At 38.4% G+C, this 12,619-nt stretch overlaps 1 protein-coding gene across 1 annotated transcript; it reads left to right on the top strand.

The window, feature by feature from the left end:
- Window positions 1–9,874: 9,874 nt before the first annotated feature.
- LOC140267409 (fatty acid-binding protein, brain) lies at window positions 9,875–11,436 on the top strand. The gene is made up of 4 exons (XM_072362677.1): window positions 9,875–10,016; window positions 10,123–10,295; window positions 10,525–10,626; window positions 11,159–11,436. Exons 1-4 carry the CDS (start codon window positions 9,944–9,946, stop codon window positions 11,207–11,209), a joined length of 399 nt encoding a protein of 132 aa, XP_072218778.1. The 5' UTR covers window positions 9,875–9,943; the 3' UTR covers window positions 11,210–11,436.
- Window positions 11,437–12,619: the final 1,183 nt, after the last annotated feature.

Here is a 12,619-nt window from a genome sequence, read left to right as displayed (position 1 = left end):
CAGTGGAACGATCTCCTCCTCACTGGTTCCATTTCCATCCTCCTCCTCATGGAGCTTTCTGCTGCATTTGATACCATTGATCACACCATCCTCCTCCACCGCCTACAATCAATTAGCATTTCTGGCACAGCACTTCTCTGGTTCACCTCCTGCCTGTCCAACCGTCACAATTTTGTCTCAGTCAACAACTGCAAATTCAATACTTACCTAGTTAACCATGGTGTTCCGCAAGGTTTGGTACCCCGCCCCCTCCTCTTCTGAATCTACATGCTTCCCCTCAATCATATCATCAGGCGTCAGGACTCCATTTTCACTGCTACGCAGATGATACCCAACTCTACATTTCCACCAAATGCATTGCCCTGTCATCCTCTCCACCATCAAAAACTGCCTCTCTGACATAAAAGCCTGGATGGACAAGAACTACTTAAAACTGAACAGCAATAAGACACTCCTGTTTATTTTGTTTGTTTTAGCTCTTGGTCATGTCACTAGTTTTGCCATAGTTTCCTTTTGTCACATCTGTTAGTTTTGTTGTATGTTTAAGTCATTAGTTTTTGCCATAGTTTCCTTAGTTTCTCTTGCCCTGCCATTTATCTCACTCACTTCACCTGTGCTTTTCCTCTCAGCTGCACTCCATCTCTAATCACCTCCCTTCAGTGTTTAGTTTCCAGGTTTCTCATTAACACTTTGCCAGATCGTCACCGTCATTCATGTGTTCAGGTTGGTCATTTAAAGTTTGTTCACATAGATCCCATAGTCATAGTTCATGTCATGTTTTGTTTTGACTTTTGTTTGGATAGTTTGTTTGTTTGTGTTTAAAAATAAATCAAGTTTTTCTGATATATCTGCTTCCGGGTCCTACCTCCACAGCAACCACAGCTAACCCTTTGTGACAGAAGATCTGGCCAGAATGGACCCGGCAGATATCGAGGAGTTTTGGGAGTTGGTCGGTGCCCTCTGGACCTGCGAGGGGCAAGACTCCGGCCCTCTTCAAAAATTAAAGGTGACTAATAACCTTGACTTTTTTTTTGAGAAGCCTGTCCACAAGATGGGGACCGATGTGACATACATCCAGGAGGAGGCTGAGAGGGTCAACTGTGCAGCCCTGAAGGAGCTCTATGGTCTGGGGTCTGCACAGGTGGTGGCCAAGGGCGCCTCTTCCCTCGTCTCTCCCACGTCACAGCCTCCAAAGCCACAGCCCGCCATGTCACAGCCTGCAGCCACGGCAGTTTCTGCTCCTGCTTCGGAGGGGGTCCAGTTGGGTTCGCCTTCTTTCTCCTCTTCCTGAGGTGGCTCTGCCAAGCGCACCTCTTCCTGCTTCTGATCCAGAGGGGGTCCAGCTGGGCTTGCCTTCTCCTGTTCCTGAGGTGGCTTAAATCAGATTTAAGTGAGACTGAGGTCAAAGGTCAAACTTCCAGAGTTGTGTTGCTGTTGTCTCCATATTTTAACAGAAACCCCTTCAGCTGTCAGAAAAGGTTCCTTCAGAGCTTCGATGAGGACATCAAACACATAAAGTTGAGATGTTAAAAACATATCTGACCAAATTAGAACGATGAAATCAAAGATTAATACGTCAAGTGACCGAAATCTGAGGAAGTGACACTTCCCAAACCACAGGAAGCAGAGAACGTATTCATGTTTAAGAAGAAAGCAATTAAAGAAATATAAAGTCAATGGAAAGTTTCATGGTTCACTTTCATGCCTTTTATCAATATGTGTTGCTGCTGGTTTCTCCTCCGGCTGCTTAAAGCCCTTTTTACACCACCAGGTGAAGGCGTGAGCGTGAAGGGGAGCCAGCTCACCTGAATACACCGCTCTAACAACACCAGCTCGCTACATGTAAGCACTCACTGATAAACTAAGGTGTCTGTTCAGCGACCAAAGGGGAGGAGCAGCAGCTTAACATGGACCTCTTTGTTGCTGCGATAAACCACAGCAATGTGTAAAAATGGATCTAAGGTCCCCTGTAGTGAAAAACAAGTTGAACCTTAGTTTATTTATCTGTGAGATTTTTTTACTCTTCTTTCATGCTTTGGAAGAACAAATCCTCACAACTTGCTTGGTGATTTTAGTATTTGCTGTGAAAAACTGACGAAATGAGAAGCTAGAGTTCAACCATTTAAAAAAAGTCATGTTCTCACATTCAAACAATGAACTTACAAAGATAAACTAACACGTCGATAACCACAGATACACCAGCGCAATGTGTCACATGACGTTTAACCTTTAAGCCAGTTGGTTGTTCCTGGCCAGCACAGAACATAAAATCAGTGAGCTCAAAGAAAATGAATAAATAGAACATAAAAACTTCAGGGGTACAATGAAGATCCTGATTTTACAGAGTTCTACATTTTTACAGTTCTTTGATATCTTCATGAAGTTTAGAAATGGTAAAATGATTTCAGTGATCACAAAGAGGAAGTGACGCCTCACAAACCACAGGAAGCAGGTAACGTATTCATGTTAAAGAAGAAATCCCTTCAGACTGAGTCATTTGTTAATGAGACAACAAGAGAGACAGAGAATCACAATGGTTACATTCAGATGGATTAAAATGTCTTTATTCCTGATTCTGATGCTTCAGTTTACAGGTAAGGATACAAATTAAACATGTTAAATATATTAACTCAAAGCACCTTGAAAGCTTTACTTTCTGAGACACAAACTTGTGTTTTTATAAAAAATTATCCTTACTCTGAAAACAAACAGTCATGTTGCAGTTTGTATTGAACACTTCTTTCCTTTTTGTCTTTTGTTAACAGCAGCAGCTGTTGGGCAAAGTTATCAAAAACTCACTGTCAGAGTTGGTGACGACGTCTTTTTGCCTTGTTACAGTGTGAAACATTATCAGCAGAACTGTGACAGAAATACCTGGTTGTTCACTAATAAGATGAGAACTGTAGTGCTGATTGAACTTGGACAGATTCACAGAGAAGCAGCAGCTAAATCAGAGAGACTGAGTGTTACAGAGAACTGTTCTCTGGTTATAAAGAAGGTCACAGATGAGGATGTTGGTCGTTACACCTGCAGACAGTTCATATCAGGAGAACAACAAGGACCAGACTCTGTGTTTGATCTGTCTGTTACTAACAGTGAGTATTTACATCATTAAAGAATCAGTTCAGTCTTTATTTATCACAATAATTGTTGTCTGGCATCATACCTTAAAACCAGTTGGACGCTCTTGTTTTTTCTTATTTGTATTTATATGAAAAATATGCTAATAAATGTACTTTACGTGTGTTTAATCTTAAATATCAAACAAAGTGAGACTGACTATAGGAGCTCAACTAAAAGAGATGAACAAAGTTTCTGAAGCTGATGCTTCAGTTTAAAATAAATAATCTATAGAACAAGAATAAAAATAATACTGTTAGATGTATTCTTCCTTTAACTGAGAGAGCAGTGTTTTGTTGTTCTTTTTCTTTTTGATAATTAATTTTCTTTAGTCTTAGGAAACTAAAACAACTGCTATTGTTTTATTATTGTGAAATTAATTATTAACAAAATATTTATGTTTGAATTAATATAATATTTGACTTTTTGTTCTGTTTTTGTCAACAGCTGTAAACAGGAAACATCTGTCCTCTGTCAGAGTCAGAGTTGGTGACGACGTCTCTTTGCCTTGTTACAGTGAGAAACATTATCAGCAGAACTGTGAGAGAAATACCTGGTTGTTCGGTAATAAGATGAGAACTGTAGTGCTGTTTGAACTTGGACAGATTCACAGAGATGCAGCAGCTAAATCAGACAGACTGAGTGTTACAGAGAACTGTTCTCTGGTTATAAAGAAGGTCACAGATGAGGATGATGGTCGTTACACCTGCAGACAGTTCATATCAGGAGTAAAACAAGGACCAGACTCATGGTTTGATCTGTCTGTTCTTAACAGTGAGTATTTACATCATAAAGTTTTCAGCTCAAACTGTCTTGTTAGAACAACACACTGAAACATCACAATAATTATGATCACAGTGATGAAGTTCATTTTACTCTTGTTGTGTTTCTCTCAACAACGATACAACAACAATGATAAAGTCACTTTGTTCTGCTCTGTGTTGGAATAAGATCGCTGTAGACACAAAGTGGAGTTTTGTTCTCGAGTCATTCTTTAAAATCTGTTATTTTAAAGGTAAATTATTCAGATCATGGTCTCATAAACTCTTTCCTACATTTAATTCTTCTTCAGGTAAAGATGAAAAAACAACTAAATCAACATTTGTGACATCAGCAGCAAAAACAACAGCAACAACAAAACTGACCACCACAACAAAGTCGATGATGACATCAAAATCAAGAAAAACAACCAAAACAGCAACACGACCCAAATGGACAACATCAACAGCTACGACAAAAACACCAACAGCAACATCAGTTGACAAGCAAACATCTACAACCAACAATCCATCCCAACAACAAAGCGGTGACAGAATCTCTCATTTTTTAGTCTGAATATCAGTCTGACATTCACAGACATGTTCTGAAGGACGACTGACTTTACTCCAACTTTAATTCTCCCTCCAGGTCAGTCATGGTGGGCTGTTATTGTGTCTGTGGGTGTCGCCGTTTTCTTAATAGTTGGTGTGGTGATCATCATATGGAAGAAAACTAAAGGTGAGAACCTCCACTGATTAAAGCCTCATTAGTGATGAGATCACTTCTCTCATTGTGCTGATAACAAGTGTTAACATAGTGTTTGAGAATCAGACTTTTACAGTGATGGAAAAACTAGAGAATGACTTGATCATAACCTGAATGAAGGAAGTAGAACATGTGAAGGTTGTTAGTTCAGATGAATACACGCTCTCATCTGGCCTCCTTTTATGTAGATGGTGTGTGGTGATTATGATTTTGCTTTTATTGATTTATATATTTTTATTGGTCCTGGGTGCTGGCTGGTTTTCTTTGTTTGTTTCCAGGCTGGACGCCTTGGAGGAGCGCTCTCTCACCATTCTCACCTGTGGCTGATTATCAGTCTAGCACCGGTTAAAGCCTGCTCTCTCCTGTGCTCCTGTGCCAGATAATTGTCTCTTTTCAGTGTTGTGCGTATGCCTGCTCTAGCGCCCAGCCTGACGTCAGTGTCCCGTCCAGCCTTCCACCGAACCAGTCAGCAGCCCACCTCCAAGCCTCTCCACCCCTGCACGGAATCCCCTGGACACGAGACCCACTCCCCTCGGATCCTGCACCCGAACACAGAGCCTCCTTCCCCGCTTCCCTGGACCCTGGATCTTTTCCTCGTTTACTGGCATCATGACTCCCCTCCCTAAATAAATCCATTTTTCGGCCTTTCAGTCTCCTGTTTGCTTCTGGATCCAGTCCTCCCCAGCCTTAACATGATGTTTATCACTGGATTCTTAATGTGGAAGACTAACTCAACTCTTTTCTCTTTTCAGGAAATGAAAGGAAGAAGGAAGAAAACCCTGTGAGTTGAACGACTGAATCATGAAATATTCACAAATTCCTCATTTTAAACAGCAAAGTTAGAGTTGGGTTTTTGTCATTCAGAGAAGAGGAATGATCTTTAATGATTAAAAGATGGAAATTAATTTGATTCCATCAACAGGTGTGAGAGGCAGCACCATCCATCCATCACTGAGCAGGAATTTTGTTGTGTTTTCTGTGCAGGATAATCCTGAGGTTTCCTACGCCTCCATCAGCTACACCAAGAAAATCAAGAAAAAAAGCCGGGTGAGAATTATAATATATTATAATAGCAGCTGCAAAAGCATAGCTTTCAAAATGTTGTCCGAGCATTGCTGGTAAACCAGTAACATGTTCCCTCTACCACTGCTGGAAAACATCCTTTAAGCACAGTAGATCCATCATTGAGCTAAACAGTCGTCAAGCACTGGTCTTTTATTAAAATTCTCAAGCCTGTTTCATCCAAACATGTAAATATGCTAATTGCAGCCAGATATTCTATTCAAATGCATCAGGGTATGTTTGCTTTTACCTTTCATGACTTAGGGTACAAACGTCTTTTATAGTCTTAAATAAGTGCTGTGATACGCTCGATATTTTGTTGGGCCGCCTTTAGCTTTATTTATAACATGCATTTAATCAGCTCATGGAGAGTCACAACATTAATTTCCATCCAGAGGAGTAATTGTTTTCTTTTTGCCTGGATCTTGTACTGACGATAAAAGAGATGGGTGTAAACTAAATGCTGTCTCATACTCCTTGAATCACTTCATTTCCACATCAACCTCTACATTTTGAGCCCAATGAGTGTCAGCGTTGACATCTTGGAACATGCCCATGCCTTCAGACAGAGTGCATCTCTCATCTGTAGCAGCAGTTTAGAGAAAATTAGCCATCACTCTGTATGGGTTTGAGGACCTGTTGAAATTCTAATGTTAATGTCTGTGTTGCAATGTTTCCTTCTAGGTCCCCGACTCTGTGACCTACAGCACTGTGAGAGCTACCTCTTCTTCTGCTGGAGTTTCCATTGATCCAAACAGCATCTATATTACCGTCAACTAACCAAAGTAATAAAATGTTGCTTCTTCAATAGGAATGCTGCCTGATTGTGTTGCTCATATACTTTTAATGTTAATGTGTAGAGTATCATAAAGTATATATAGAAAAAACTTACATTATATATCATCTTTGTGAAAGATTCTGTCATTTTCTATGTGCATTAGACGTTTTCACACAGCAGACATGCTAAATTGGTGCAAAAATGCATACTTTCAGCTCTCATTGTTCACCTTTACTCAGTCTTGAGCAAACAGAGTTGGATGGTGCAGTATCATGGCCTGCTTTCAATTATTATGCTGCTGTCATAGAATCAGCTGCCTCCCGTACATAAATGTCAATCAGGCTCTCAGTGGATCACCTTTAACTCCCATTATACCACAGTATCTTACTGACAGGATGTGTAACAAAGGTTTGAACAGTGTGAATACAGCCCGTAAACCAGCTTTAGAGGGGCTGATACAGCACACATGGTGCAGATCACCTTTTACAGCATCTGCTTTCTGAGACATGTAGCTGCGACAAAGCTGAGATCCTCTAGAGATAGAGAGTCTGAGAAATAGGAGAAGCTTCACTGTAGTAAATATGGTACTTTGCATACTGTTTCCTCATGTTTTATATTTTATACATCTTATTATTCTTTAACGCTTGTTTAATCCTCTTTATCTGCTAATTAACTGAATATTGATAACTTTAATAAATAAGATTACCAATGTTTACTGTCTTTGGCTGCAAATGTTTTTAACTGCATGGTTTGACGTCTTAAGTGAGATGCCAAATGTTGACCATTTAAGAGGAAGTTTTAATCTAAAAAGGAAACCACCCCATTCAGACAAGTTTAGCTGCCACCAGAAACTAACACCTCATTCACCACAGATACAAAGTGTCCCATGACATCAAGCTTTAAGACAGTTGTTCCGTGCTGTTTGTCTTTAATAAAAGTTCAAGAAAAAGTTTTTAACATACCTCTTTAATATGCATCCAATTAAATGAGCTATAAAACTAAGCAAACTTCCATTTACTCTCATGTCTTTCAGCATCATACGTACAGGTGCTGGTTTGTCCTTCACCAGCTTGAGATGCACAGATAAAAGAGCTGTTCTCACTCACAATTTAAGCTGTTGATGGAAACAAACACCTCTCTAACCACTAAAACACCAACACAATGTTTCTCTTGATGTCATACCCTGTAGCCACTTGGTCTTTCTTTTACATAGATATGAAATTAACATGCAGGAGGAAAATATGAATGTGTTGCTTGACCTCAGATTGTCTTTACAAAAACTGAATTTTTTGAGTAGATTGAATCCTGTTGGACATTGTCAGGCACACGACTTTCTACTTATTTAATCACACTGTTTTTTTTCAGATCAAGAGATATTCTGTTGATATGTGGTGATATCAAAGAGAAGCTGCTGAGCTGCCCCCCTCCAGTCCTGATTTAAAATACCAGGAAGGATTTTTTAGGGCCTGTTTACAGTCACTTTCAAACCATTTAAAGAACAACCACAGAAACCTTTTTTAGTGGATTTAAACTTTTGAAAGCAAGTGAATAACTATATACACATTTTTCAGATAAGACAGAATCTTTTTTATATTCAGTCACTTTATTCATCTTGTAAAACTGTCTCTGAAGAATCAGAATCAAAAATCGTGTTCAGTTTTGAAAACATTACAGATGGGAGGAAAATGTCATTGTCAGTAGTTGTTTTAGTTCCCGGTGTTTTCCTTTGTTTTCTGTGGAGTTCAAGAAGGTGAAGATTTAACAGAAGTGGGTTTTGATCCACAGCAGTGAATGAGCAGAACATAATTTGCTCACAAGAATTTTCAGGAGCTCAACAAGAAGCTTTTGGATGTTTGAGAACACTGATTCAGCAGGACATCAATCTAAAACATACAGTCAGAGCAGATTCAAACCTTTTTCTTTCTATTCTATGTCTTACCAGAGAGTGGCACCAGAGATCCTTTAACATGCAGGGGTCATGGCTGTACATTCACCCTATAGCCAAAAGTATGCACATACCCGTGCACATGTGCAACTGGCGACCATCTCATTTCATAACCTTTTGGTGTCGTATTATATGGTGAAAAAGGCTTCTTTATTGTCTTTTGGGTGAAATCCTGAGGAGTTGGAGCAACATTTAGTAACTCATTCTACTGTAGATTAAGTTCATACCCTGGACATCTCAGAGGCAGTGGAAATAAAGAATATTTAGCTATTACACTGTATTTAGTATATTTAGTATATTCTCCAAGAGACCAGAAGTGATGCATAGAGGTATCACCAAGACAAAAGCTGGAAGGAGGAAATTAAAAGATTACTCTCCAACATGTGTACCCAGACTGAGACTTTCTTACAAGTGAATGACTGTAAAATATTTATTTTATATCAAAAACAGGCAGCAAGTACAAAATATATCTGAAATGTATAACTAAGTCAATATTTTTAAAAAGTCTTTATTGAAAGACACCTGAAAAAAAAGATTAAATTAAAAATAACACAGTAAAACTTCCTTAGTAAAAATTCTGTTATTGAATCATGAACACGTGAAGATATGGACATCAGTAACTTGTGATGAGGAAGCCACAGTTTGCCTCTTTTATTCATAAGATTTCAAATTGAAGCAGAAATTATTTTACATACATTTACTTTGTGTGAACAAGCTTCCTCAGTCTCTAACACACACACACACACACACACACACAGATGTCTCGCATGCAGACATTTAGCCTCAGTAATTAGTGTGTGTGCTGAGCATGAACAAATTGCACTTGGGGGCAAAGTTTTAAGGCAGTTAAGGACAAAAGGCTGTCAAACAAAGGGATTCTGCTTCAGTGACGCTCCCCTACACGACACATTTCACACACATGAAGGTCCGTCTCCACCAACTGACCAGGAGTGAATTAACAATTAACTGAAACATTAATGTGGATTCGTTCAGAAATGAGCAGTCTGAGTCTGTTCTGCTAGTCTTCTGTATCATTATCCACAAAATTCTGAGCCCATTTATGTTCATTCACTCATGAATTACAGACAACATGCTCTTTTTCGGACACAAAACAAAGTATAAACTCAGAAAGAAGTTTTTCCTGTAAATTGTTAGCAAATTAATTTTATCTTTATTAAATGCAAACAAAAAGTAAGTGATGTGAATTTCTTACAATATATGGCAGGGACCACCTCACCAAACCCAACCGACACCCATGAAAGAGAGTAATTACACCATTAAGCATACAAATGGCCTAATCCTTTTTTTCCCTTCTGCTGGTGTACAGCGTGACCCAATTTAACAGCCAATCACAACTTAGTGAAAATCTCCTGAGCCAATAGGATGCTTGGTGCCACCCACCTGCATGCATAATAATAAGAGGCAGAATAATAACTGTAGGGAATAAACTTGCAAAAGCTGCAGCTTTCTCAGTGTGCTTTGGAGATAACTTTGGCCCTCTGCAAACCTTCACCATGGTCGACGCCTTCTGTGCTACTTGGAAACTGGTCGACAGTGAGAACTTTGATGAGTACATGAAAGCACTTGGTGAGTAAAAACCTCTCCCTCTGAGCTTTTTTAATTGACTCACATATGTAAGAATGTCGTAAAATAGGCTGCTAACAACAATATGTCCCCTCTATCCATTATCCAGGTGTGGGCTTTGCCACCAGGCAGGTCGGTAATGTGACCAAGCCGACTGTAATCATCAGCCAGGAGGGAGACAAGGTGGTGATCCGCACCCAGAGCACCTTCAAAAACACTGAGATCTCCTTCAAACTGGGAGAGGAATTTGACGAAACCACAGCTGATGACAGGAACTGCAAAGTAAGAAAAAGACTAAAACTATGGGTTACAACTTCAGTTAAACGTATGATTATACATATGAAATAAGATGCAGGAGCGTGTATGAAATTGAAGAAAAGCAAAAGCCACTTGTTGTCCAGTTATTGAAATTCTGAAGTTAAGTTGCGTTGGATCAACATATGGCAGCATGACAATGCACCAATTTTCCACGTCTCATGCTGAAAGCCTCCTTCTATCTTTCTCTATTCAGTCCATTGTGACTCTGGAGGGAGACAAGTTGGTCCACGTCCAGAAGTGGGACGGCAAGGAGACCAAGTTTGTCAGGGAGATCAAGGATGGCAAGCTGGTCATGGTAAGAGAGACGGATGCAGCTCACACGTACCTCTGATTCCAATCCTGTTTGACTTTTTCACAATACGAGACTTTAATTGAGTAGATTTACTAAAAAAGCAAAAGGTTTGAAGTAGACTAAGGCCAAAATGATTATCCAGTAAAATGATCAGCTATCTTTCTATTACGCATTATTTAAATATACCAACATAAAAAAAACTGTTTTATGGAATTACTGTGATGAAACAAGCAAATCATTTTCATACCAGTTCACAATCCTACCAATCACTGACAGTTTAATTGTTGTTCAACGCTTCATTCGCCACAACTTTCTTATTTTGATATATCAGTAATGTTTCCATGTAAAAAAGTAAGATGGTAAATAAAGAAAATGTGATATAAATGTTATTTTTTTCCATGTTGCGAGAACAACGAACAGCTTGACTGACATTTTTGTAGATTAACCTTCCCAGATTAGATCTGTCCTGAGGTTTTTTTCAATGTTTTGGCAAGAAAATGAACACTCACTGGGTAACTGTTTCTCTTTCCTGCAGAATTTGACCTTTGAAGATATCCATTCGGTGCGTTCATATGAGAAGGCATGAGTGCTCAGACTGACAGCATCACGAACCGGCCAATAACTGTTGATTTTATAATTATTGTGGACTGTATGCTACTCTTTGCACTTCATCCTCCTCCACATGTACAAGGCCTGCAAGCTGCACATGTTTTGTAAGATTTTTTATATGAATACATTTCTGTCATGATGGATTGATTGTCATTGCAACCCTATGTGAACATGAAATAAACATTAAAACATGCAGAAAACTAATCTTTGTCTCTTCCTTGCTGTATTTTGTTCAAATGAATCAATTGTTCAATGTGAACTTGGAGAAAATTCTGTAGTATAACTTCTGACTTCTACACAGAAGAGAAGGCTATAAGTCATAAGATGTAACATGTTGTTCCATCAAAAGTAAAAAAATGTATATCTTATTTCTAAATGAATTTTTTCTTAGCATTTGCTGTTCTTCTGGGCAGCTCTGCTGTTAGAGACTTACCATAAAGTCCAAGTTTTCCAGGAGTTGGTGAGGACCAAAAATTGAGCTAAAACATATATGACTTACATTCATCCCCTGAACACAGACAATTCTCCAAACTAACTATCATTCTGCTTTAAAACGGTTGGTCAACTAGTAACTGATTTGAATACCACAGAAAATCAGAAAATGTTCGGTTGATGCAAATGTAAATGTTATTTAATTTATCAAAACTGGGAGCATTACAGCTTGAATTCTATTTGCCATTATTGGTGTAAAAAGATAAATCAGAGATGGATAACTGACCTGATGCTGCAAAATAGATGCTACTATAGCCATGTAGTGTTTTTGGAGCAATTTTGGGTGGACCTTTTTCTAATTCTGTCTTCAAAAACCTCTGAAAGCAATTGTTTTAAATGCAAATCTTTTTTTTTTTACAAGAATAAATGTTGACTTTACCATATACTGAATGATAGTGTTGTAAAACCAGTTTATTTACAGAATACTGACAGATTTAAGGCATGTGTTTTTTACTGTCTTGTGTAAACTGAATGAATTCTCTTAATAATAGGAGAGAGGAAGAAAATCAGTTTCTTGTGTGACATGGATTAACTGAACATACTTTAGTTTTACTGGATAAGATAGGACAGAAGGTGGCTGTATAAATCACAAAGGGTATCATATTAATTAGTTTTCAAAGTATTTATGAATACAACAATTAGTATTACTACACCATTAAATATTTGTCAGATATTGAGAATTCTGATATTGTAAAAGTATACCTGTTAACCAAATGTACCCAAATCATTAACAATGAGGCAGATAATCAGTCCTATCAGCAGATAATAGTTTAGATTTAAATTGGTTGAGGTAGAGAAATTATTCCATCAATACTAAGTGGTTAAACCTATGATAGGCTTATAGGTTATATTACTTCTCATTTTATACATAAAAATCCAATGTTTATAAGGTAAA

The sequence above is a fragment of the Leuresthes tenuis genome, unplaced genomic scaffold (assembly GCF_036924035.1).
Source record: "Leuresthes tenuis unplaced genomic scaffold, fLeuTen1.0.hap1 SCAF_13, whole genome shotgun sequence".
Lineage (NCBI taxonomy): Eukaryota > Metazoa > Chordata > Actinopteri > Atheriniformes > Atherinopsidae > Leuresthes > Leuresthes tenuis.
This window is presented reverse-complemented; position numbering and strand designations above follow the sequence as displayed.

Coding starts and splice junctions, on each gene's coding strand:
- LOC140267409 (XM_072362677.1), top strand. CDS start 9,944: ATGGTCGACGCCTTCTGTGCTACTTGGAAACTGGTCGACAGTGAGAAC. Junction 10,017..10,122: donor TGAGTACATGAAAGCACTTG/GTGAGTAAAAAC, acceptor TCCATTATCCAG/GTGTGGGCTTTGCCACCAGG. Junction 10,627..11,158: donor AGGATGGCAAGCTGGTCATG/GTAAGAGAGACG, acceptor TCTTTCCTGCAG/AATTTGACCTTTGAAGATAT.